Below are 27,261 nucleotides of genomic sequence, written 5' to 3'. Positions count from 1 at the left end.
CATAGGTGCTTGTGAATGAATGGAATTACTGGCAGGTAGCTGGGTTGAGTTGGAGTGAAAAAATAAACATGGAAGGATGTAACGGGCACCTCTAGTTTTGTTTGCCCAGCAGCTCACCCTCTTTCAGAAATTTTCTCTCTCTGCTCCCCACCTTTGTGGTTCCCACAGGAGCTGCCGTGCTGTTTCATGACTCTCTGGAGTTTCCCTGACTTGTACTGCTTCAAAGAGTCCCTCCCTGGGATTTTTCAACTTGGAACTAGAGAGAATGTTAAGGTCTCTTGCCAGGAGCCAAGCATTATAGATGTACTGGTAAATTTGGGAGCTATCGGCTCCCATGTTTTTCACCGCATAGAAGAAGCTGACCACTAGCTAGAATGAAGAGTGGGACTAATGAAGAGAGTGAACAGAGGCAGAGACAAGAAGAATAAATGAGAACCCTGATGGTCTTTGAGTTTCTGGTTTCAGACGTTCCCATGTCCGGGGCACATTCCTGTCTGGGTGTCACAAACATCACGGAACATTATCCCTTATTAATAACTTCTTCTGCTTAAATGAGTTTGAGTTAGGTTTCTGCCACTTGTAACCACACAAGTTCTAACTAATACAGCAGTGCCTGCTTTGTGGTAGAGTCTCCATAAAAATGAATGGATGAATAAAATCTCAATTATGCCAAGTTATGAAGTTTTGCAAACAGGAACTTTTCACAACTTCCCATCCTTATTTGTGGTTTTAATAAATATCTCTTTGATATTCGTCCCAGAGCTAGCACAGTTCTGAATATAGAGGAGGCACATGGCATAAATGGAAGCTGCAGTTTCTGGCTGGTTGATCCATTTCTCATCTTCAGTGACTTTTTATCTGACGTGCATTTGTTGAGAATCTCAGATGCTTGGGGCTGCAGTGGAAGACATTTGTAAGGACTTTCTAAAGTGCACATAAGAGTGACTGGCTCTGAACAGCAGCCATGGACTGAACATGAGAGGATGGTCTTCATGAGCAAGGCCAAAAGGAAAGAGACTTAAATAGCTCCATGGTAGACAAGGTGGTATATAGAGACTTCCTGGTGCTTATATATTCTGAACTTTAAATCCAGGCACATGGCCCAGTGCACATGAAGGAACTTATTGGAACAAGGAACAGTTTATTTGATCTTGGGTGACCAGCTCAGTATCTCTGGTCACCATATTTGTAGAAGCTAATACTTAGCATCAAACCCTTCTCCAGAAATGACTCTTTTACCTAATCTGTCACACGTGGCATTTTGTTATTCTTTCTAAGAATGGCAAGTACTTGGAATATAACCTCATAGTCACACTCCCCATTCCCACAAGAAAAAAATAACTGATATTGGTACTCTTTCCCTCCCACGCTGTCAAGAACCTCAGAATTCTTAACATAACACTTGAGGCAGCTACCAAAAGCTCCCTGGGGTTGGTTGGCAAGGGATGTGAAACCTAGTTGCTATCTCAGATCCGTTCCCTTATGTTGTTATTTGAAGTTTCTGAGCATGCTTGTCTTCTTTCTACAACTGAGCTATTGAGTCCTTGAAGGCAGAGATAACAACAGTGGTCCCCCAGCCTACGGTTTCCCTTCTGTGGGTTCAGTTACCCACAGTCAACTGCAGTCTGGAAGCACAGGATCCTCTTCGGACATAGGGTCAGAAGGTCAGTGGTAGCCTAACACCGCATCACAGTCCCTATATCATTCACCTCACTTCATCTCATCATGTAGGCATTTTATCTTCTCACACATCACAGGAAGGATGAGTACAATACAATATCTTGAGAGACCATATTCATGCAAATTTTATTACAGTATATTATAATTGCTCTGTTCAGTTATTAGTCATTATTAATCTCTTACAGTGCCTAATTTGTAAATTAAACATTATCATAGTTATGTATGTGTAGGAAAAAATACAGAGCATGTGTAGTTTGGTGCTCTGTGCAGTTCCAGGCATCCACGGGGGGTGTGCGAACATATCCCCCATGGATAATGGGGGACTACAGTAACAATAATAATAAAAATACTCATAACAGTAGTATCAATAAGAATAACTAATAAATGTAGTAGCAAATACTTATTAAATACTTCGGTGTGTGTGCTGGCACTGTAGTATCCATTTCACTTGTGTTTTCTAATTTAATCCTCAACATGATCCTGTGGAGAAGGTATTAGTATTATTCCCATGTTATAGCTGGGGAGTCTGACTCTTATTTAGGTATTAGTGTGATTTGTTAAAAAATAAAAATTGTAAATAAAGATTTAATGTGTGCATCATGATGATACTCATATATAGTGAAATGATTAGTACATTCATACTAATTAACAAATCTTGCATAGTTACCATTTTCTTGTGAGTGGTGAGAGCACTTGAAATCTACTCTCTAAGCAAATTTCCAGTGTTAACTACAGTCACTATGCTATATGTCAGATCTCCATCCTACATAACTGCAGCTTTGCGCCCTGCGACCGGCATCTCCCCGTTTTCTCCATCTCCCCTGCCGCCTCTCCCAGGAACCACCATTCTACTCTTTGCTTCTATGCATTCGGCTTTTTAAGGTTCCATGGATGGGTGAGATGCAGTTTTTTCTGGGTCTGGCTTATTCAGTAAGCAGCATGTCTTCCAGGTTCATCCATGTTGTTGCAAACTCTCCTTTATAGAGGCTGAATGCTATTCCATTGTGTATATTTACCACAATTTCTTCATTCATGCATCTGTTGATGGATATTTAGGTTGTTTCCATATTTTGAGTCTTAAAAGATGTTAAGTAACTTGTCCAAATCCACACAGCCGGAACGTGGCAGAACTATTATCTTGCCCTTCTTTGTATCGTTTAGCTAGCATGGGCTGTGTGCATAATAAGTGTTTGTTGGATATAGGCTTTTTATAAAATAATGAAGTTCTTCACAAGAGACTGCAAGTTCATTGAAAATGCCAGAAACAAATTCTCCGTAAACAGCTGGAACGCACTTGAAAGGGTCTACTTCACTTCCCCAATATCCTTGGCTGAAGGGAATGCCACTTCCCGTGCCCCACACAAACACACTTGATAGAAACGGAACCCTGAAGGCCCGCTAAGGAGGGGGCGCTCCGGTGAAGCAGCAGCTCTGGGAGCCCGGGGGCCTCCCTCACAGATCCTCAAGGCGGCTCCATTGCCACCCAGTCACCAGCTCCTCCCTGACACTCAGTCTCTAAATTTATAGAATGATTCATCTGGATGTGACTAGCACTACCCAAGTGTGTTCCCTGGAATACTGGCCCTACGAGAAATTCGTATAAAAAAGTGGTTCTACTGTCAACTGCTATTGGGAAAATCCATTTCCCCTTGGGAGACACACACTCCATATTAAAGGCTTTGAGAAGGTCAGCAGGAAAGAACCTGGTTATTTAATGTTTCATTTAATGTTGATTTAACCCAGCATTTTGTAACCCTCTGCAGTTTCACATAATAACTGCTAATATCTCTCAGGGCTAATTCCCCCACTTAGGTAAAAAAGAAAAAAATGGCTAAATATTTTCTAAAGATCCTTCCTAACATTCTGTAAGTCTCTGAACTAACAGTGTAACTTGACTATAAACTTCCCCTCAGTGAGCTAACAGTGGAATCACAGTTTTGAATTCTTTAGGTTTCTTTGCTGGAAAAGTTTAGAGGTGTTAAGATGACTTGCCCACGTTTAGCGTGTCATGCTGCCCTGTGAGTTTCCAGTAATGGACAACAGAGGGCACTAGAGGACTGTAGTAATGGCCACCTTTCCAAAAAAAAATCAGCAAGAAAGGGCAAACCCAAGATGTAGCCACAGAGCAATTCCTTTTCTAGCTGAATGGAAAGCTACTGCAAGAGCCAACTCCTCTCCCTCTGTTGGTCTTTCCCTCTCCTTTAGAGAAAAAATTGGGATTGAATTAGGATAGATAGCATTGTACACTGTACCTTTTATAGATAGAAAATCATATAAAGCAACTCTTTTCAACTGCTTTTCATTGGTCACGTTCACACTGCGGCAGGTACACTTGGCAGTGGGAGATCTTATTGGACTAAACATAGAGCCTACAAGTTGAAAAACAATTCTTTCTTTTGTCAATTTTGTCAGTTTAAAGTAAAAAAGTTGTACAGGACAAGAACGACCTTTATTAGGATATAAGTTCTTTTTAATTTATTTTCTCTAAACTTTGGGTGTAAGACTTGCACAATAAGACTTTCTAATGACATGGCAGGCTTGAGAGGCTGGCGGCTAAGAACTATGCCTCACCCTTTCCCACTTTCCACCTCCGTTCCAGTGAGGCAGAAGGGGGCAGGCAGTCCTCCCTGTCAGAGTCAGAAAGGAGAGACTGGAAGGACTGGTTCTGAGATGATGCTGCCGTTTTCCCCAACACTCTCCCTCATTGTTAACTTCCCCTTTCCACCAAGCTGCACCTACATGGAGCCCCCCCAGTTAGGATGGAAACTTACAGAGACTTAAAGAGTGTCTTCTTCAAGAGAAAGTGTGAACAAGATTCAGAGGACACAGAAATCATTTTCCACTGATAGAAACTGTCTACATTCTGCCTCAGAGGAACTTTGAGTTTGAAGAGTCTTCAGCATTCACCAGTTCTCGTCCTTTCATTATGCCTGTGAGGGTGTTGGAGTCCCCAGGCCATGCAGGGAAGGGGACCAGCGTGGCCCATGCCTGATTTTCTCACGGCTTTGCCTTTCCCAGGGCCTCATGCTGGACCCCAGGCAGCAAGGAACACAAGCAATAGCCACACTGATTCTGGACACTGTGTGGAGTGTCTTGTTTTTGACAATCCCATTCTTGTTCCCCCATGAAGCAGTGGAGAAAACGACACGTGAGGAAGCCGCTGGGCCAGCTAACAGCCCAAAGTGGCTGCTGATTGCTGACCCACGTCTCGCACTCACCTCTTGTTTGGCCCTTCTGAACATGAGCTTGAAATATCACTCAGAATCAGGCCCCATTACCTCAAGAAGTAATGCTGGGAAGAGCTCAGAAGCTAGAGATTAAGCACTTTAAGCTCTTTGGAAAGTTTCTAGTGCCTTAGAATTCCAGGAAGTGCTGAATCATAGAGTCACAGAAGAGGAAAAGATTCATGAGAAAACAATGAATATTTATTGGACACCTCCCATATTACTGGATGTATTTTTTTTTCAACCTTACAGTGAGTCTCAGAGGTAGGTATACGGTGATCTTTTTATAGTGAGGGGAAAAAGAGGATCCGAGTACATAAGTAAATGGCTCAACTCACTGAACTAGCAAGCTAGGCTTTGAACTCAGGTCTATTTTCCCTGCTTAGAACTGTTAAACCATTACCTTTTGTTCTCACTTCCTATTTTCTACCATGGTGATGCTCAATCTATCCCCTCTATGCATAAGATTTTTTTCCTATATGTTCTTTAAATCTGCACAGGTACCAATATTCTACAACCACATTTGTGTCTGCCTTTCACATTTCTTAGAGTGAGCAAGCACTCTTCCTAGCATCTAAGTTAAATCCCTCCAGATGCAACAAGTGCCCCTGGCCCTGCCCTTAGGGAATGTGGAAAATAGCTACAAGGTTTCAGGTAAGTAGCAGCTGCCCAGTCCTGGTTCCACACTCCTTCAATCAAAAGAATTGCCAACCCAAACACATGCACGGAGCCTCACCCCTGCCCCTGAAATAGACTCAGACTCAGGCCCCATGACCTAGATTGCCATCAAAGATGGGTTGAGGCTTTTCTTCCACTCACATTTCTGAGCTGAGCCCTGATCAAGCTCCTTGTATATTCTAGGGCTCATATTTTACGTGACAGATACAGGGCCTATTTGCACCTGAGCTTTCAGGGACCAAAAAATAAAACTTCTTACACCGGGAATTGGGACACCCTTTTTGATTACTTATAAATAGAAAAATCTAGCCTGAGAATCGTTTTGCAAAATTTATATGTCTAGGGCATGATAGAAAAATAGACTTGATAGAAAAATATACAACCATTCACATTTAAGAGCAAGTGAAGGTTTGCAGAAAACGAACAGAATGTGAAGGTAAGAGATGTGGGTGTGAATCCTATCCCATCCCCTTATAGCTGTGATATTTGGTACATTACTTAACCTCTCTACGCTTCCATTTTCTTCTCTGCAGAATGCAAGTAATGATATATAATTCATGGGGTAGTTGAAAGGATTCCTGAAAAGTGCTCCATAAAAAACTTAAAAGATATTATTAGCACCATTGCTATTGCTGTAACACCAGAAAAGCCTACCTTTGATCTGAGAAGAATAACTTTCAATCTTGCTCCTTTTGGGCACAACTTTACTCTGGATGTTTATTCTGTGCCAGGCTTTACATGTTTTAAGCTTTACATGTATCAGTTCATTCCTATCAGCAATCCTAGAATGTAGGTGCTGTCTTTAGCATCCTCATTTTATAACTGAGGCAAAAAAGTAAAGTAAGTGCCCTGTCACTATGAGCTAATAAGTGATTGAACCTAGTAGTCTAATTTCAGAACCCATGCTCCTGAGCACTATTATCAGTTAGGACTCATTTTAGATATGAGTAGCAGAAACCCAAAATAACAGTGGCTCAAACCAGATAGAAGTTTCTTTCTTATGTAAAAGTCCAGATGTTGATAGTTCAAGACTAGTCTAGAGGCTCGGCTCCACACAGTGCGCAGGGCTCCTCCTCTATTCCAGTACTGCTAAATGTAGTCTCATTTCCAACATTCAAAAGAGATTTGCATTCCAAGCAGCAGGATGGAGGAAATGACAGGATGGAAAAGGGATAAAACACGTGCCATTTGTTTATTGTGGACTACTCCTGGATGTGGCCATATGACATTTCTGCTTACATCCCATTGATCATAGTAGCAAGGAGGCTGGGCAATGTAGTCATTATTCCTGATGGCTTCATGACCCATAAAAAATGGGAGTATTTAATTATTGAAAGAAGGGGCTAGGTGGATATATGGAAGAGGAGCGGGAGATGAAGCTGGAGAGATGGGCAGGGGCTGGGTGATGAGAACTTCCAAGACCCTACTTCCTTAATAAAATAATGACCTAAGACCTTACTACTATTTGTGTTCATCTCTCATATCGTCAGGTACCAAGGGAAGGAAGGGCTTTCTCCTGAAAACCACCAGTATGCCACTGACTGGCCTTCTGAAGCTTCATCATAGGCACTCTAGGAATATGATGAAAGTATCCACCTTTCTGGTAGACTTGAGGCTAGTTCCAGTCTGAGACTCATAGCTCATTAGGTGAAAATGGGGATTGGCGGCTTCTGATTCATGTCTTCAGGGAGTCCAGAAAGAGGAGGTAGAAGTGGGAGGACACCAAGACAGACCCTGGGCTCTGAGTGGCCCTTGGCTGCCTTCTCTAAACCTCCAGAGAGGGCCTGGATGCCACACAGTGACAAGCAACTTCATGATTTCCAAAATCATATTTGCTATTTCTCTTGGAACACACAATAAGCTATTTGCTATTTGCTGCCTTTTTACTCAGCTATTTGCTATTTGCTATTTCTCTTGGAACACACAGTAAAAGATGGTGGTTGGGGTTGCTCTGCTGCCTATTTTGCCAATGAGGAAAAGAAAGAATCCCCATGTTATATTCAGTTGGATGAGAGGAGGTCTTAGAATTTGTCTTTATACACGAGTGCCAGGTGATTCTTATAATTCAAGTAACTTTGAGAAACACCATGCTCAGGGTACTGAGTGTTAGGGGATGGTCACATCTAGGGTGGCAGATGAATCAGGAGGCCATAAACTCAATGATGACTTTGATGTCTTTCATTATCACTGCTATATTTCTATCTGGCCCATTGTAGGTACTCAATAAATATCTAATGAAATAATGAATGAAGAAAAGGTTCGGTATCCTACTTCCTCTAGTACAATTGAATAATCCTAGAGTGACCTCACATTTTTGCATGGTACCCACAAGGTAGGAGATATGTAGTATTTAACAAATCCATTGTAGAGAGAGAAAACAGGTTAGTGACTTACCCAAGATTACAGACAGTAAGCACTAGAAACAGCATTCAAACTCGGGCTCTTAAATATCATACTTCCTTGTTTCTCTAGTAGAGAAAAACTATGTATTCCATGTCAGTATATTTACCATAGCTTGAATCATTCCCCATGAAAAAGTCTATTCCATAGATACTTAATATAAGTTAAACTAATACACAGATGTCAGCCTTGTCACTTGACACCAATGTTATAGAAAAGTTCCACTCTGCTTCACAGACTATTTGCTCATATTGACGTGCCAAATTAGATTGGTGGAGAGGAACATATATTGACATTGAATGTTTACTTTACTCGTGAGCACACATCTGTTTTTGTTAATGGGGATGAGGGCAATCAGAGTGAGACCTCAGAAGCAGACGTTTTTGATGTGGAATTCTCTCCCAGTCTGAAGTTTCATCATCCCTCAGGCTTGAGAACAGGTTGTCAATTTAGACAGTGGCCTGTTGAATCCAGAAGCTTCTGGACCCTTCTGTTCTTTCAAAAGAGGCATTATTTCTTCAGGACCTTTAGCTGAATTTGAATCTTAAGGAGATGTGGTGGACCTACATCAAAAGGACCCTAAGTAGACCTGGAAGAGTAAAACAGCTCTGTGGGGGCCCCATATAAAAACTCTTTTCCAGCAACAGATCAAAGTACAAGAGCTGGCCCCTTTCCTGATCTGCTTTCTCAGCACCCCCTGCTCCTCCACTCACTATTGTGCCCACTGTCCCGGCTCTAGCATGTGTGGGAGAGGGAAGATGCCCACACTGGGAATGGTTTCCATTCTCTTTCTTTGCTGACATTCCTTTATAGAAAACATAGCACTCAGACTGTACAGGCAAACGTTGCCTCACAACAGGTTTGGCTAAGCACCCTTTTTGAGTTTCCTTGAAAGTTCTTCATTTGCCTTAGATGCAGGCAAGCTGGGTCTGGTGCTGACTGACCACTATAACACGGGCAAGCTGGCGAATGGGTAGTCAGTTTCATGAAGACTGCCTTTTTACTCAGCAACTTTTCCAGGAAGAAGAGTTAGAGACAGGACTATATGGTCCTTGGAGGCAAGAAACTGACTGTTGACCCCAAGTGATGAGCACAGTTGTTGATTCGTTGACTGACTGAAGTGATATCTCTTTACAGTTGATGGAAGTGAAGATTTTTCAAAGAGCAGGGTATGAAAAAATAGTGGAGGTGGGAGTTGTGAATACAGATGGTCTTGGTAGTAAGTCTGTCTATGAAGTGGTTGTGTTCATAGTCTGACTCTATTTCTTTTCTAACCAATAAATTGTTGTGGGTTGTTTTTCTCCAAGAAATACAGCCAAGAAATACAGAGGAAATATGATGATTTATGGTTGCATACTTCCATATATGATTTCTTAGATATTTGACATTTATATCATGCTTTTAACATTGACTTCCTGTGGTGCTAATAGTATGTAATATTGGGCAAGCATCACGTGGTTAAAGATCTGAGCAGGATGAGACCTGCAACCACTCCAATGCGTCTGAGATAGATGGACCTGAATAAGGCATGTGTAAGTGTAAGAACTGGACATCACCTTCAAGGTTGTGGAAACTCAGATGGCCTTACCCCTTGAAGAAGTCTCCCTTACACCTAGCTTGGATGGATGAGGCACCAGCACAGAGCCTCCCAAACCTTACAATAACCATTCAGAGCTCTAGGTTCCTCATTATTTAAGAGTGGGAAAGGAAATGGGGAAAGATACCTGGTGTTGAGCTTCCTGCCAATTTTGTCAGGTGGGGTATTCAAGTTGGATTTAGTGTTGTATAAGAATTGTTAACCATTAACAATATTGAAAGAAAAAGCCAACCTCAATGTGTAATGAAATTAAAATTTAAAGGAGACTTTTTTCCCTCATTAGATTAGCAAACATACTTTTAAAAGCTCACACTCAGTGATGGTGAGTGAAGGTACAGTGAGATGGGTAGGCTTACATACTTTCATTAGACATAAACTAGTACAGTCCTTTGGCTCATAATTTGGTAATTGTTAAGAGGCTTAAATTTTGATCCAGTAATTCTTCCACCAATCTGTTATAATGAAATAATTAAAAACTTGAATAAAAATTTATACACAAAGATGTTCATGGTCATGTTGTTTATAGTTGTAATAAATGTGATGTAACACATTAGGTAACGGTGTGATTCTAACAATAGGGAACAGTGTGATTCTAACAATAAGAAAATGGTTAAATAAGTGATGGCACATCCATTAGATTTAATGTTGAAGTAGTCATTGAGACTTTAAAAAAATATCACCGGTCTTTTCCTGATGAAATTAGATATAGACACATGTATAAGTCAACTCTTGCTGCATAACAAACACAATTTAGTGGCTTAAAAACTCACAGATTCTGTGGACTGGCTGGATGATTCTTCTGCTCTTGGCTGGCTGGAGCTGAGTGGTTGAGAACGGCCTCACGTTCATCTGGGAAGGTAGGAAGAGCTGGGACAGCAGGGTCTCCCTCTCCATGTGGTCTGTCTCCCTCTAGGTCAATCTTGGGTTATTCTAAAAGCATTAAGAGAGAGGAAGCTCCAGTGCACAGCATGTTTTAAGCCTCTGTGTACATTACATTTGCTAACGTGTCATTAGCCAAAGCAAGTCACAGGGCCAAGCTCAGAGTCAAGGGGTGGAGAAATAGACAGCCTTTTTATTGGACGATCTGCAAAATATTGGGGCCATTTAAAAAGAAATTATACTACAGGACTTGATTTGACTACTAAAATGTGAAAACTTTGGGGGCAGAAGCTTTAAGAGCCAATGAATGCTTTCCTATAGTCTCCTTTCCTCTTGTGCAATAGCCAGATACATTTTTGAGATGGTAGTTGTGTCTGCCTGCTCTGGGTGAATAAGATGAGCAGAGCCTCCATGCCAACCTGTACTGGATGTGTGGCTTGAATAAGAAATAAATATTTTTGGGTTAAAGCTGTGCAAGAAAGTTGAGAATTTTTGTTATTGCTACAAAACCTAGCCTATCTATAATACCAAAGTTGTGTAGGAATTAAGGTGATATTTTAGAAGAAGATTATTTATGTGGGAAAGGGTTTATTAAATAATTCTATGTAAGCCAGCAGCCTATAAAGCAGGTATATACTTGTATATGTTAATAATCCTAAATTTGTCAAAAGAAGCAAACACACAGATGCTCTGGGAGGAAATATATCAGAATGTTAATAGTGGGATTACAGGTCATTTTCATTTTCTTCCTTCCTTTCTATATTTCCCAAATTATCTGTAATAAGTGTGTATTATCAGGACAGGTTATACATATATTTTTTTCAATCACAGCCCATCCCCTACTGGTCCATTGTTAGGTGATTTACTGTGCCTCCTATGGGAGGATTTTATAGCCTCACTTCATTGGATTTGGACTTGGCCATGTGATATGCTTTGGCCAATGAAATTCGAGTAAATATGGCATTTGCTGTATTGGAGCAGAATTGAAGCCTCATCTTGAGTTCTGGCCAATTCTCCTCCTCTTTCCCAGGCATGACCCACATCAGGGCTACTCTTTCAGCCTGGGTCCTGAAATGAGAAAACAGAGCAGAGCCTGGGATATGAGATATTCAAAAACATATTGGTGTCTGCTCTGGTTCCTGGCAGAGAGCTCCTGAAACCTTTGTAATTCCCTAAGTGATTGGAGCACTAGGAGCATCTTTTGTTCTAATACTTGATCTCTGACCCGGTTCCTGACACAGAGCTCTTGAATCCCTTGGAATTTCCTGAGTGACAGCAGTGTCTTTGTTCTAATGAGCTGACTCTTGGTTGGGGGGCTGGTCACCAGAGAGACCAAGTCATGATTAGAAGCTTGGGATTTTCAGACATTCTCCACAAAGAGGGGAGAGGGGCTAGAAATGGAGTTAATGGTTGATCATGACTATGTGATGAAACATTCATAGAAATCTCAAAAGTATGGGGTTTGGGAAAGTTGGTGAACATATGGAGGTGGTTGGACAGTGGTAAGCCCAGAAAGGGTGCGGAAGTTCTTTGCCCCTTCCCCATACTGTGCCCTATGCATCTCTTCTGTCTGGATGTTCATCTGTATCCTTTGTCATGTCCTTTCATAATAAGCTGGTAAGCAGTAAGGAAGCAATTCCTGAGTTCTGTGAGCTGCTCTATCACATTAACTATAGTAGACAAGAGAGTGGTGGGAACCTCTGATCTGCAGCTAATTGGTCAGAAGCCCAGGTAACCACCTGGACTTGCGATTAGCATCTGAAGTGGTGGTGGTTGGAGGGGCGTGGGGTTGTCTGTGGGACCAAGCCCTTAACCTGTGGGATCTGATGCTGTCTCCAGGTAGATAGTAACAGAACTGAGTTGAACTCAGGTTGCAGAGAATTGTGTGGGAAAACCCTCCTCAGATCTGGTGTCAGAAGTAGTGAGAATGGCAGTTGTGTGAGAGTAAAGGGTAGACACAGAAGGAAAGGTGAGTTTTTCTTAATGGGACTTGGTGAAAACCACAGCCCACCTCAGCTTCCAAGTAGCATGATGAAGAAATAAACCATTGTTGTCAGTCCCTGAGATGTGAGGGGTTTTGTTAACACAGCAAACCTCCCTAAGAAAATTCCTCTTTTACTTTAAAAAAACACACCTAAAAGCATGGCCACCAGTGACTTGTAAGTCACCAAATTCTAAGTCCTGCCCGTAAAGGACACCACTTTCTTCTTTATCCCACACCTCTCTTTTCCTCCCTTTCTTTCCATTACAAGGTGGATCCTACAAAATGAGGTTTTCCTGAAGCAAATGAGTTCACAGGTCTAAAGTCTGTCCCGGTCCTCTTCTAAAGGCCATGTCGCTATTTTCTGGGGATGGACCAAGGTTGTCACGTCCTTGGACCTGAGGACAGGTAAAAACAGAGCTCATCTCTTCTTCAGTAAGAGAATCTTTTAGCATTTAGAATATATTCAAAGAAAATATGGCTTAGTTTTCTATAAATTGCCTACTCTTCCTTATGAGCCCCTCCTGCTGAGGAACAAGGAAACTCCCATTGAGGTATCTTAGCGTCACCTTCCTGCCTTCTCCTCCATAATGCCTGGGAGCGCGTGGGTTTGCTTATCATGTCCGCGTGGCAAGTGGGTGGGAACTCAGATCCTAGGCTGCTCTTTGGATTGTCATGTCTGAAGAAATGATTTCCCTGTGCATCTGGTCACTCCTCACTACCAGCATCTTCTGCAGGGGGTTAGAATACTCCGGCTCTGCTGTTTCTCAGAGCAGTCAGGGCCTGGTGACCTCCTGGAACTGGCCTCCTCTTCGGTCTCTGGGGTTGTCTATTTCTTTGAAGTACAGTAGGGATTCCCATTAGATTCCCAGCTCAGGAAGTCTGCTTTGCAGCCCCCACTTTGGTAACCCTCTGCCGAGCTTGCCAACAGCACCGTCCACTACCTTCTGTGTCCTTCACTGGGTCCTTGAGTGGCTTCTGGATAATCTCCATGCCAGATGGGAGATGAGGATGGCTGGGCTTAGGCATGCCCCAGGTGGCAGCCCAGATTGGTAGAGGGGGCGCTTGGTTTCATTCAGCTGTGGCCCTTTTGCAGAAGAGGAAGGGTGTGAACTAGACTTCCTGCTCTTGGCTTTCAGTGAAGGTCACAGAAGGAAGTGGGCCATAGCCAAGGACTGGAAGTGAAGGCTCTGTGGGTTCCTCAAACCAGAACAAGATTCTCTTCTGCTTCTCCCAGAACCAGGCTTGGGCCATGTTTGGGAGCATATTTCCCATCTGTTTTTCATTTTCCGAGCATAGAATGTGGGAGGCCAGGATCAAACAACATTCCCTTCTCATTCCCCAGATGCCTCTGAACTCCCTTTCTTGATTTTTTTGTTCCAATGCATGCTGAATTATTTGAATGGCTCCCAGCACACATCACTCTATTTCATACTTCTGAGCCTTTGCCCGTGCCGTTTTCTCTGCCCAGACTGCCCTTCCGACACCCATCTCTAGAAAAACTTCTATTCATCCCCTAAGACACTGCCCGGCATTCTTCCTCCAAGATGCTTACTTCCCTCGTGGCAGTTTGCATGATGAACTTCATCAAAGAGATCTTTTGTGTCTGCCTTAATCATGAGAATATAAGGTATCGAGGGGCAGGGGTCCTATCTGAGTTATCTTTGTTTTCCTGATACCTGGACACAGAAAAAGAAGTCAATAAACATTGGTTTAAAAAAATTAAACCTAGGGTAGAGTGCACTGCTATCTCTCTGTATTTCTTGCAACTGCATGTGAATCCACAATTATTTCAAAATAAAAACATTTAATTAAAAAAAAACTTAATGAACAGAGCCATTTATTTTCTAAAGCTCCCTGATTACTCCCTGGGGACAATCTTCTAGGGAGAAGACCAGAATCCAAGACAAGTCTTCAAGCAGTTGACATTTCCAAATGGGAGATGCCCTGTACCCAACTTGCCCTCAGAACCATCAAGTCCTGCAAGGCTTTGAGGGAAACTGAGGTACCTGCTAGCACATACAAATTATACCAATTATAAAAAGGGGCCCTTTGAGGCAGATGAATTAGGAAAAGTGGCATCTCTAGGCTTTGTGGTGCATGGTGTTGGTGTAGTGTGTGTGGAATGTAACTGTGGCACCCCCTTCTTCTCGGGACTGTACCTGCACAGACAGGCTAAGCGGGGAGTGTGGGACAGACTTCAGCAGCCCCTCTCCCCCCCAGCCCTGCACTCATCTGTGAGGCCCTACCTGAACACAGCAGCTCAGGCAGAGTGTTTTCCCAGGTTTGCCATCTCACTTCAAAGGGCCAACCACCGTGTTTCCATCCACTTGGCGTGTCTGCTCATGTTGAAGTGATACCTGTGGGTGTAGCAAAAATTTAGTATTTTCTGTTAATGTCTTAAATGAGTCAATGTAAGTAAAGAGTTAGTCTATGGTTCATACTCCACAAAAATTAGGTCTCCTTTAGTATATACCTCCACTCTTTGGGTTTGTTCCATGTGGAATTTGTCAGATACTGTCATCTGGGTGGGGTGTGTTGGGGGGCTGGCTTCTTTTTCCCTGGGGGAGTGAAAGTGAGCGTCCAAGAGTCAGTTTGGACCCCCTTTATGAGTGACCCCAGAGGACTCTGCTGATCAGGCAGAAGTATGCATCTTGGTTATGATTATAATCTGCTGCCTGGGGTTGGGGTGCACTGAGAGCCCATCAGTCCCTTCTTGCCTTCAGTGTCTACACGTGTATTTACATCTTTTACAGTAGCCTTTGATTCCTTTTTTTACAACTGTGAACTCCTCAGGTAAAGAGTTTTTCATACCTGCATGCTGACCAGTTTCCAGGGGCATGATGCTGTCATGCCAAGGTGGCACAGACACACACACACCATACCAGCGACAATGAAAACGCAGCAGAAAATAAAGTATAGTTTATGGAGAAGTGTCTATGTGGAGAGGCATCAGAATGGGTACCCTGGGCTGCCGTCACCCAACACAGATGTGTGTTTGGTCAACCAGAGCTGGATGTACCCTGGAAACAGCTCCAGGGTCTATTCTATGGATTTATAGGAAGAGCATGGCAGAGAACATCTGGTAGACTATGTAATATTAGGCATTTCCTGGTTGAGGAAGCAGTCTTTTTGAAGACAGAATCTTGAGAGATCAGCCTTTGGCATCAGCCTGTTTTTCCCTCGAATGAATATAGAGCTGCTCAGCCAGCCTCTTGCTAAACTATCAGGAAGGAGGCTGGGATTTGTCTTTCCTCTGACATCAAGTAGGTAATTGGCACTCAGTGTTGACTGACTAGAACTATTATTGTTAGGAGGAAACTCATGTTTATTTCATTTAAATTTGCTCTCCTCCCACATACTACTTTTGGTAAGGCCCCTCAGGGGTAGATGAGCTGGGCAGGATTTGGAGGGGGGATTTGATGTGCCCATTTCATAGGGAAGGGATGGGGCAGATTAGCTTCGGTGGGTTCTTTTAGCACCTACGTCCCTAGAAAGGAAACCAAACAAATTAACTCTCCTGCTGGGTAGAAGATGAAGCCTCTGGAGAGTCAGAAGAGCAGAGGAACCAGGTACACACAGCTTCCTGAGTGCTTCTTTGGAGATAAATGTTTGAAATCAGGGTCATCCCTAGGGAAAACCAATCTAGATCCATCATAAAGATGGGTTCTTGTGATCTCTGAAGGCCCCAGTATGCCACAGGATGGCAGGTTTCTGCAGCCACTACGACTAGTGGCAGGTCTCAGGGGTGATGGGGGGTTTTTGCATCTTTTGGGGTTGGAGACGTCAGCGCTCAGATCGTGCGAGGGATCCTTGCCGCAGTGGGGCTGACAACTACACTCCCCGGCGAGGAAGGAGCTGCATTTCCTTCCCTGAGCAATAGGAGGCACTGCAGATTAGAAGGCAGAGGATACGGTTCCAAGCCTTGGGCAAACCTTTTTCCTCTCCCTCAAATGAAAGAGCCGCCCAGGGTGTGGTGATCTGCCACCTCCTGGTGAAGATCGGGCGCCTGGATGTGCCACGTCCAGGATGAGGAAACAGTCTTGTCTGCTTAGCCTCTGCTGAGGGTCAGTGTGCGTCTTCTCTGTCGCTGCTCTTACTACTACTCTGCCTAAAACCAGCAAAACCAAAATTCACCAGGCACTTGCTAAAAGCTGAGCTATGGTTTTTTCACTTAACCCTCAAAATAATCCTGTGAGGTAAGTATATTGCAATTTAAGGATCTGACACTTAGCGAGGCCTCATAAAGTGTTCAAGATGACACAGCTTTGCGTGCTATACTCCGTGTCAGAAGATAGTTCAGTAGGACTCTCGAGTCCACAAGCCTCACCATTACTCATTTTGCATGTGCTTCAAACGTCTCAGCAGCAAGTAATCTATGCAGCCAAGATATCTTCCTTCAGAAAGCTCCCTGTGGCCCGAATTGTGTTTATCCTGTTTACCACTGTGGTCCCAATGCCTAGGTCAGTGCTTGACCCACAGCTGGTACTAGGTATGTATTTGTGGAATGAAAACAGGGCTGTGTATATAGGCGAAGTTTTTACTGAGCCTCTTTCCTGAAGTGAGCTATGAATCATATTCCTATACCAGGTCGAGGGAAGGAAGCCACGGACCATGAGTCTATTTATGCATTTAGTATTTTAAATTCAAAACAAGCATTGTTTTATGATCAAAATGAATTATCCTGACATTCTATCACATCTTATCAGACTCTTCTTTATTCAAAATGTTGTTGGTACTATTACTTAATAAACTGGAGCAAGCAATAAATTCCACTGGTCTACAGAGACTGTGGTTGGGTTCCCAGTACCGAAATGATTTTGATTATTGAGTTGGCATATACCCCTTAACATTCCTAAATCAGTGGTTGGCAGCAGCAAGACGCTGAGAGAAAAGAAAAAAAAAAAACAGCGCGCGCGCACACACAGCAGCTTCAAAGCCTCTCACACGTTAATGGATTCCGTATGGATTACACGGCTGCAATTGTGAAAGAGGACAAGAGGCTAGAAACAATCTTATTTCTTTCAACAAAAAATCTTTAAAAAATAGTCCTTTGAATAGTCAATTTTTCTGAAGACAGCAGGGAGAAAAAAACTAAGATAATGGAACTCTTAAAAATGTGTGTTGGTAACGTAATAGGAAACCAGAGAAAATGTAGGTAAGATAACCACATAAAGCCAATCACAGAGTGAGTTCATCTGTACTCTAACAGCAGGCGTAGATGGAGAAAACCAGCAAGCAGAGTAGCAGGAGGGAGAATGCCAACTCGGTGAGAGGGCCTGGGGAAGGGTGGGGGTTGTAGGGGGAAGAACATTCTAGAATTCAAAACAACAGACTATTCATATCCTATTCCTAAAATCCGTATAATGAAACCTGTTTATATTATCTTCAAATCAATTGTTCAGTGTTCAAATTTCAGTGTCCCGGCCAATGAACAACCAACAATTTTCTTGTTCATAACATTTTCTTTTCTTGGACACTTGAAAAAATAACGAATGAGTTTCTCCATTTATAAAGCTGCTGTGAAATGTCTTCTTACGTCATGGAGGGTGGGAGGTCATCTTAGGACTCTGGATGGTAATGGGGGGCTCTCGGGCTGGGGACCAGCAGGTTTTGTGATTATGAGGCAACTTCTGATCCCATTAGCTGATGGTTGACTGACACTTTGGAACAAGATTTTGCAAGAGATTGGGGAAAGGAAAAGGAGGAGCATGGGAAGGAGGCACTGAGAAGATTGAGAAGGCAGGAATGAGCTGAGCACTCCCAGATCTGAGGGCAAGTTTATTATTGGACACAGATCTGGGGTGAGCTTTCAGCCAGGATCTCAGAGGCCCGCTTGAGGGGCCTAGTATAGGCTTTCTGGTCAGTGTTGTGCTGATATTGCCAAGCAAACCGGCTCTATGAGAAAAGATAACTTCTCATTTACAAATTAAACAGCAATGTATACAGGCATGATGGCACAGCCCTTCCTAGAGTGTCAAAGGTGATACATTAGGAAAAAAACAGAAGGCATACAGCTTTCCACGTCTGGAAATTGTTTCTCAGAGAAGTGACATAAGCTAAAAATAACTAGCTTCCTGAAGGCTTTATCCAGATTCCTTGGTGCTGTGTTTGAAATAACTTATTACTAGAAGTGAAGGACTTTGGGGAATGTTCTTATGTTTCCCTTGGTATTCTTATCAGAGGCAGAATATTGGTTGCATTGAATACAATCTGGCTGAAAATGTAATTTCTCATTGAAAACAGAAACTACACTTTGAAAGTTCTCAGGATCTCCTCTGTCCAAAATATGTGAGAGGGTGACAGAAAAAGAATGGGATTTGCAGTCAGACAGGCCACTTTGAAGCCTACTTGTACTATGTCCTGTCTGTGGGATAAATTACTTAACCTCTCTGAATGTCCACTACATGATGAGGCTAAAAAACAGGTGCCTAACAAAGTTTCTGTGAAGAGCAAGTGAGATTATATATGTGAAAACATAGCAGGGGCTTGGCACTAAGTAAGTCCCCAATAAATACTAGTTCCTTTTATTTTCTATATCTTCTTTTCTCCCCTACCTCCACCACCTTCTGCATTCTGATTCTTGAAGTCTTTTAACCAGTGACAGAGCTATGTGATGCTGTTTGGGGCTGCAGTTACCTGGAGGCTCGACTGGGCTAGGACATCCAAATGACTTAGTCACACGGCTGGCAACTGGTGCTGGATGACAGCTGGGATCATGGCTGGGACTGTCCACCAGAACACATCCATGCTCTTCCATTGCCTCTCCTGGGATGGCAGCTGGATTCCAAAAAGGGGCATTCCAAGAGGAAAGGAAGAGAAGCTTCAGGTTCACTAAGGCCCACGTTCAGAAATCTCAGAACATCACTTCTGCCAAGATCTATTGGTCAGAGCAGTTATAGGCCCAGCAGGACTTAAGGGGAAATAAGTTTCACCTTTCAGCAGAGGAGTGGTAGGGAGGGAAGTTGACAGCCAAGACTGGAGACTATCTACCACAAATAATTCAAGTCACAGAGTGTCAGAATCAGGATTCCCACACATCAGTCCGACTTCATAATCCACCTGCTCAACCCCTAGGTCATATACCTACACATGACAATATATAATTAAATGCCAGTGTCTATGGAAAATACAGTAAAATATATTTTCAGAGGAGAGATCAGTTTAGGTTTTATAGTATAGGCATAAAATTAAGAAATTTAAAGACACTAAAAAAAAGCACCTTTTTTAATGCCTTTCCTCCCCATGTAATGGAGGACTAATGTTATTTCTTGAAATGTCACAAAGTTAAAGTTAAAACAAACTTTCTCTAGATTTTTCCATTTCAAAACTGGATACATTCACTGAAGCTGAGGTTTTTCTCTTTGTGTGGCGGGGAGGGGGCAGAGTTAAGGCAGGGGTGGGGTGGGGTAAGACCCCTGACTTCCAGTGCTCTAAGTACACACTCAGCCTGCCTATTGGTCACTCCTCATGTCTGTGTAGGAGAGGTCACAGAGGCCTAGGGTTAGCAGGGGACCCTCCAGGGAGGGGCAGAATGTAGCCTGGCTCTGACTCTGGTTAGGATTTAAATAAGAAGAAGAGAAGGAGAAAGAGGAGGAAGGGAAAATCTGAACAAGACATGGAGCTGGGAATGAGCAGCGAGCAGCAACTGGGCAGATGGGGAAGAAGAACTGGCTGAAATAAAAGGGTCTGTTTTTGGAAATGGGAGGACTGATTAGTCATTGACTTGATGATCGGTGCTAGATTGGTTCCCCATCTCCAGAGGTACAGCACTGAAGTACCAGATTACAAAGAACGAAGATCCCCATGAAACCCAGGCCCAGCTGTGCAAACTCCGCTTAGCCTTGGCCTCGTTGAAGGCAGATGCCTGGCAAGCCTTGCTGGGGGCCGGGTAGGAAGGACACTCCTTGAGGATCTCTCCAGTGGCTGATCCAGGAACCTCCAGGCTTATACCACGTCTTACTAGTTTCATTTGGGAAGAGACTGATGAGCATGAAGCAAGCCCAGGCATCATAACTCTTCTTACAGCACTCTCCGGAGACGCTATGAACCTGAATCTCTCTTATGTTACCTGTCGACCAGCAAGCACTTCCTGGTGAAGGCAAGGGCTTGGGGACTTTTTTTTGAGCCATTCTGAGCTAACACCATTTTCAGATTATTTTTCTACTAAGGTGGCTTCTATCATTTTTATTTGCAAAAACTTTTTCTCTTTCTTCACATTTGAAAGAAACCCAGTATGACTGTTCTAATTTTTTTTCATGTAAACTACAAATATTTAGACTCCCTGTCAAGGGAATGAAATAAAAGCAGATGTTTTCCCTTATGCTGGCCCCAAGTAATACCACATTAGAAAACAGAGGGTATTTTCAAGTCTTGCTAAAAAATATTTCAAGAAATTAAACATTTGTTGGATGCAAACAGGAACAGAATATGGCATTTTTAACATTAATATAGAATTCAGAGCTAAGGAGTCTGAGGCCCGGAGGGACCTGTGTAAGATCATAGAGTGAGAATGCAGCAAACGCAGAATCTGAACTCAGTACTCTAGAGTCCCAGCCCGTTGTGCTCTGCATACTCTATGTGGTAGATGGACTGCAAAGATGGCCACAACTCTTCATGTCTCCCTGGATCAAGTCCTTTGCAATATGACTTAGTAGCTGCTCTCATCTTGAGGTAGACTCTGTTTCCCCACCTTTTGAATCTAGGCTGCCTTGTGACTTGCTTTGGCCTATAGAATATGGCCAAAGTGATCATATGCTGCTTCTGAGCCTTGCTCCCCAGAGACCTGTGTGTCACTGCTTGCTCCACTGGAACCTCACCGCCATAGAGACAAGCCTAGATGAGCCTGCTGAAGAAGGAAAAGTCACATGCAGAAGATCCTAGTTACCCCAGCTGAAGTTAGACTAGGCAGCAACCTAGTCAACCACCACATATGACAGAGCCTAGCCCTGATCAATGGCTGGTCAAGAATGAGCTTAGCTGAGACCAGGAATACTGCCCAGCTGACTCATGAGCAGTAATATATACTTATTGTTTCAAGTGAAATACAGTCAAGTTTTTTTAAAGGGCTAGATAGTGACTATTATAGATTCATTAAGTATTAGCTTTATCATAACTCCCCTTTGCTTACTGTAATGCAGAAAACAGATATATGATGAAATAGGTAATACGCAAATGAACAGATATGGCTATGCCCAAATAAAACAAATATGTATTTACATATTAACAAAGACAGGAATCTGGCTCACAGGCTACAGTTTGCCGGCCCCTGATTATAAGTCACTGAGTTTGGGGGTGACACAACAAGAGCTAGCTGATACACTATATAATTCTGAATTGATACCCCAAATAAAGAAAAGCACAAAACTGACTGCCAACCAACTTACTTGCAAAGATAAAGGGGAGGAGCAGAAGAAAATGTCCTCATTTTCTTGAAGTTCACACCTCAACTCCCTTTAAAGTTTGTCACAACATTTTATCACTTGCAGACTGGGTACTGCTCTCATATAGCTCTTATTTCAATCCTTATGAATAGGATTTCATGAGGATAGCCAAACTACTGGGGAAAAAAGGAACCTATTCTGGTTGCAGACTCAGTTTTCAAGCTTCTGAATTTGGATTCCAATTTCAACTGAAACAGTTCAGAGACGCCTGGTGAGCTTTTAAAGCCAAATTCGGTAGCCTGTGTTTACTTCTCCTCATTCTCACTGTCTCCATAGCATTTGGTGCTTCTGACCACACCCTCCTTGAAATTCTCTCCTCTTTGGCACCCATAATGCCTCCATCTCATTTATCTCTGGTCTATCAAAAGTGTTGTTCTTCCTTTAACAAAAGCCCTAAACACTTTTTCTGTTCTGTTCTATATCAGTGGCTATATACTTAGCCAGGGATATGTATCAGAATTCCCTGTGGAGCTTATTTAAAACTTGGCAGCATACTAGTCGTAATTTGAAAAACACCCTCAGGTGACTTTGATGGGCACTCTTGTAGCAAATAATACTTTCCAAAGATAGCCCCCAGATATTTCCCAAGACTATGCCATTTTTCCATCAAGAGAGGGAATCTATTTCTTCACCTCTTGAGTGTGGTTAGAACCTATAACCATTAAATGTAACAGAAGTGACACTGTGTCATTTCTGGGCATGGCCTTTACTGGCCTTGTTGCTTTAACTCCTGCCTTTTGTGAGAAGTATGATCAGATATTTTGAAACCAGCCTGATATGAGAAACCCAAGCCATATGGAGCACCCCAAAGGATAAGATGCCATGTGCAGAGCACTAAGACTCCCTGGCTGGACGGGTGAAGAACCATCTTGAAAATGGATCCTCCAGGACCACCCACTGCAGCTAGTACCACATGGAAAAAAACTACCTACCCTAGTCCTTCCCAAAGTCCTGGCCCACAAAATCATGAGCCAAAGAAATGGTTGTATTAGGTCATTAAGTTCTGGGGTAGTTTGTGACTCAATAATAGGTAAACCAGATCTATACCCCCTCACCCCAATACACACACAACTCTATTAAGAACCATCCCTCTATACTATCTGCCTGGCCTCTATGGCTTCAGCCACTATCCAGGGGCTGACAGTTCAAAAATAATTTCACCTCTTTCTTGAGTTCTGGACTTGGTACCTGTATAGATGTCCTGCTGGCACCTCAAACATCATACATACTAAACCGAACATATCATATCTCTTTTTAAAACTGCTGTTCTCTTTTGAAACTAATAGCCTCCACTATCTTCCAAGTCGCCTTGGAGTAATTTTTCACACCTCTCTCTCACCAGGGACTGCCAGTAAGTCCGAGAGTCCTTTTGGTCCTTTTTTCTATGCATTCTGCCATTGTCCTAGTTAGGTCTTTATCTTCTCTCAGCTGCAATATGGTTATGGCCTCCCAAGAGGGCTCCTTGCTTATCATTTCTTCAGTTCATCATCTACATGATGGCCAAAATGATATTCCTAAATTATGAGGCTGCTCACATTATTTCTGCCCTTGAAAAACAGCAATAGTTCCTGAACATTTACCAAAAGACTTCACACTTCCCAGTGTGGTAATCAACACCTTTCATTACTGAGTGACAAAGTAACTTCACTTTTCATCCATTACCTTCCTTTATCAGCATAACTCCCAGCTACCTGGTCTATTAGCTGCCTTTTTAGGACTCTGGGTTTCTGTGTAGGCTGTTTCTTTAGTCTGTGATGCCTTTGCTCTCCTTAACACATACAGAAATCCTTTGTCTATCTGAATACCCAAATCAATTTCCATGTTCTGAATACATTTTCTGGTTGCTCTTTTGCCCAAGTCTGCCTCATACAGCTGTGCATGTTGTGTACTGTACAACTCTGAGGAGAGCCACTCACAACAATTACGATGTGATTGCATTTCCTAGAGTTGCACAGTATACAACTTAAAACAAAGTCATAAATAATTATTTCATTCTCTGTGCTCTTTAAACATGGTACTTTATTTTGTTCACTTAAAAAACACTTATATAATAGCTACTTTATGCCAGGCACTAAACAAAGACTATAAAAACAAAGATGTGTTACCAGGTCTTGGTCTTCCAGGACTTAAAGTTAGGGGAGATAGACATATACTCAAATGCTATAAAAGACTTTCACCTCTATTTTACCCTTACTTTATTCCCCATTTTAGGGTTGGTTGAAAGCTCCATTTTAGTGAAAAATTCCTAGGGGCACAAAATGCCTTATTTATTATAGCCCACAATTAACACTTGGTTTTGTACCATATAGTGTCTCAGATAATGGTTATTAGTTGTGTCAGATGCATCTATTGTAATAAGACAAACCATTTGTTGGCCTTTTCTGATTATGGGAGCATTAGCATTGCTAGATGAGAAATACAGACTCATCTATACAGAGACTGCTGTGTTCACTCTACCCCATTTCTTTTCCTTATTGGGCACTCAGCTAGACTACTTTTCCTAGCCTTCCTTGCAGTTAGGCATGGCCAGGTGGCTGAATTCTGGCCAATGGAATGTGGGCCAGAAGTGATAAGTTTCTAGGCCTGGCCTATAAGAACTTTCTGTTTAATCTTCCACATTCTTTTTCTTTTCATTCTGAAGCTTAATGGAGAGGACCTGAAGATCTAGAGGAGGTGGTACTGCAAGAAGGAAGGAGCTTGCACCTCTGAGAAACCATTTGCAGGATCATTGGCTGACCGAGAATACCTGCATTGCACTATTGCATGAGTTAGGAATAAACTTGTAATTTGTAGAGCTTCTGAATATTTGGGACTGCTTGTTACAGTTGTCAGTTTTACTTGCCTAATACAAGTACTAAGTATATTGCAACCTTCCTAGATTTATCATGGCCCCACCGACTTTTCAAAAGAGTACCCAATAAAGAAGACTCTAAAACTGCATTTATTACCTCTCATTTCCATGAGCTTTCTCATCTCCATGATCAGAAATAATGGCCTTATTCAACCTCTCACTTTTGTTGTCTTCAAAATATATGTGAATGGTAGCAGCCCAGCACTGACCAACTTCTAAAAATATACTGTCCTGAGCATATGTACCCAGAGAATAATATAAGCCCAGAGAAAACTCTTCAGTGTAAAATAGGAAAGTGTCTAGTGATCCCCGCTCTGGGCAGGACAGGCTGCTGTTTGCAGAGGCTGTGTCATACAAGGGGAACACTGACATTCAGGCATGCTGAATGCTGGCAAAGAAATAGAAGGGACTATGCTTCGACGTCTTTGATACCTAAAAGCCAGCTTGGCACTTGTCACAACTCCTTGATTTGTATTCAAGTGACTTTATGACTTCCAGTTTTGATCCGAAAACTCTAGGAGAGAAATGAGTCCACAAATTTGAAGAAGGTCCAGTGTGCCCCTTGTATTTCTTCCATTTACTCAACATACATTTACTGAACACCTGTTACTTTCACAGCTTGGTGTGTGTGTGCACTGTGGGGGGAAAGTTCAAATAACCGTAATAAACAGATGTGCTTCCAGGGAACTTTTTAGACTGTTGGGATTTGATAAGGGAAGCAGCTGTTGAAAGACAGCATAGAGTAGAAAGGGCTTTGACTTCACTGAGGACAGACCCAGGATCAAATTCTGACTCCATCAATTTCTGAGGTTTAAACTGGTGCACCTGTGTAAGCACCTAAATTCAGCTTCCTCATCTGTAATTCTTGAGGACTGTTGGGACAATTAGAGAATGCCCTAGCATGATGCCTGGCAAATAGTGGATGAAAATTCTTCTTATATAGGGAGACACTACTGACCAGTGGATGTATAAGAAATCGCAAATAATTGGCACAAACAAGAAAAATTGGATGAGTGTGGAGGAGGGATATCACATGGGATTGAAATGAATAAAATAAGTCATTAATTTTTCTTAATCAAGGCTTCCTTTTAGGACATTTCTCATTTATATTCTAATGTGGATGCCAGATTCAAATGTACAACTCTCATGCAGGCATCATCAAAAAAGGTATAAAGGGAGAGAGACATTCATTGTTGCAGAAAAAAAGTTCAAAAGGCATTGCTGACTCATACATATAAATTTGTGTGTATTTTTGTGTGTCTGTGTGTGTAATAGGCATGCTATGTACATGAGGGATAAGCCACAATATTGTTCATATGCTCAGGAACAAAGATTCATAATTTCTAAAATTATAGAAATCCAGAGTTAGAAAAGCACCTTTCAACCCAAACTATTCATCTTACAATTGAAGTAATAGACTCAAAGAGGTGAAATGACTTTTTTTTTTTTTTAAGACTTTAGATACAGTAAGTTTTATTCATCTGGGAGTACTTGATGCTCACAGGGCACCATACAACAAATTTAAAAAATACAGTATGAAAAAAACTGAACAGCCAAAGAGATCAATTCCATTAGAGGGCCCACAGGAAAACCAACAAAAGCTCACAGGAAAACCCACCCACTGTCCGCTTAAGAACATTAATTTCTTTGGCTTAAGTGTGGCTTTAAGAAAAGGCCCAAAGAAAGTGCAACGGTCTTAGATAGTTATAACTTCATATAGCGTCTTTCACATTAAGTGTATCACAAAATGCTTATAAAATAATCCAAACATCTGTGAGCCTCTATTTGGGCCCAACTAGCCTTCAGTATTTCCCTTGCTTCTCTGTAGTCAAATTATTTGCATTAGTAGTCACAAAAGGTGTAGTAGTCTCCTTTGCTCCACAATGTCCCCACAAAGAGTATTTTCCAAAAACAGCAAAGGCCCAAGCAAATTAAAGTTATGCCAAATACTTGAAGTGAAAATATAACTAAATTTTCTCAAGACAAGTTTAAAAACAAATTTTGTCTTTGTAATCTAATTGTATTCTTCGATTTTCATGACTAGTAATTACTGAAGGTCAGTGATCAACTACAGAGAACAAAATTTAACGTTGTAAGGGGAAATTGTACAATCAGGACTTGAATCTTTATCTCCTGGGTTTTGGCTGTATGTTCTTACCACTAAATCCTTTCTAGTCAAGGCCTAAGAATTTCTTCTGTAATGTCACTGAACAGAGCTTCCTGGGGGTCTTAGTTCCAGGGAGTGAAGACTTCCCACTACTGTGCACAGAGGTCAGGATTGAACATAAGCTCTATTGAGGGAGTCCACACAATAATTAAAAATACTTTAAATAGCTCTCATTGAGTACTTGATATATGCCAGACATTGTGCTGAGTGCTTTACATGTGTAATTCATTTATTCACTTAAATTTCTATTCGTACCTACTTGTATGCCAGGCATCTACACTACGTGTTAGGATACAACAGTGAACACAGACATGGTTCTTGGCGCATTGGAACCTCTAGCCTTCCCCATAACAGAAATTCC

General features: G+C 42.1%; 1 protein-coding gene and 1 long non-coding RNA gene across 2 annotated transcripts in view; one reads left to right on the top strand and one right to left on the bottom strand.

Annotated features, from left to right (window-relative positions):
* DRAM1 (DNA damage regulated autophagy modulator 1) overlaps positions 1-24,823 on the top strand; it is an 82,036-nt gene extending 57,213 nt beyond the window's left edge. The window contains exon 6 of the mRNA XM_036891265.2: positions 24,524-24,823. Within this exon, the coding sequence (XP_036747160.2) occupies positions 24,524-24,550 (27 nt within the window). The 3' untranslated portion in view covers positions 24,551-24,823. The remainder of the gene's footprint in view (positions 1-24,523) is intronic.
* LOC118915418 (uncharacterized) lies at positions 10,166-19,267 on the bottom strand. The gene is made up of 3 exons (XR_008991937.1): positions 19,079-19,267; positions 14,689-14,799; positions 10,166-10,509 (listed from the first exon to the last, which is right to left on the bottom strand). It is a non-coding gene; the product is annotated as an uncharacterized LOC118915418 (long non-coding RNA).
* Positions 24,824-27,261: the final 2,438 nt, after the last annotated feature.

Source organism: Manis pentadactyla, chromosome 10, assembly GCF_030020395.1.
Source record: "Manis pentadactyla isolate mManPen7 chromosome 10, mManPen7.hap1, whole genome shotgun sequence".
Taxonomy (NCBI): Eukaryota; Metazoa; Chordata; class Mammalia; order Pholidota; family Manidae; genus Manis; species Manis pentadactyla.
The sequence above is the reverse complement of the archived record's forward strand: the minus strand, read 5'-3'. Positions and strand labels throughout refer to the sequence as shown.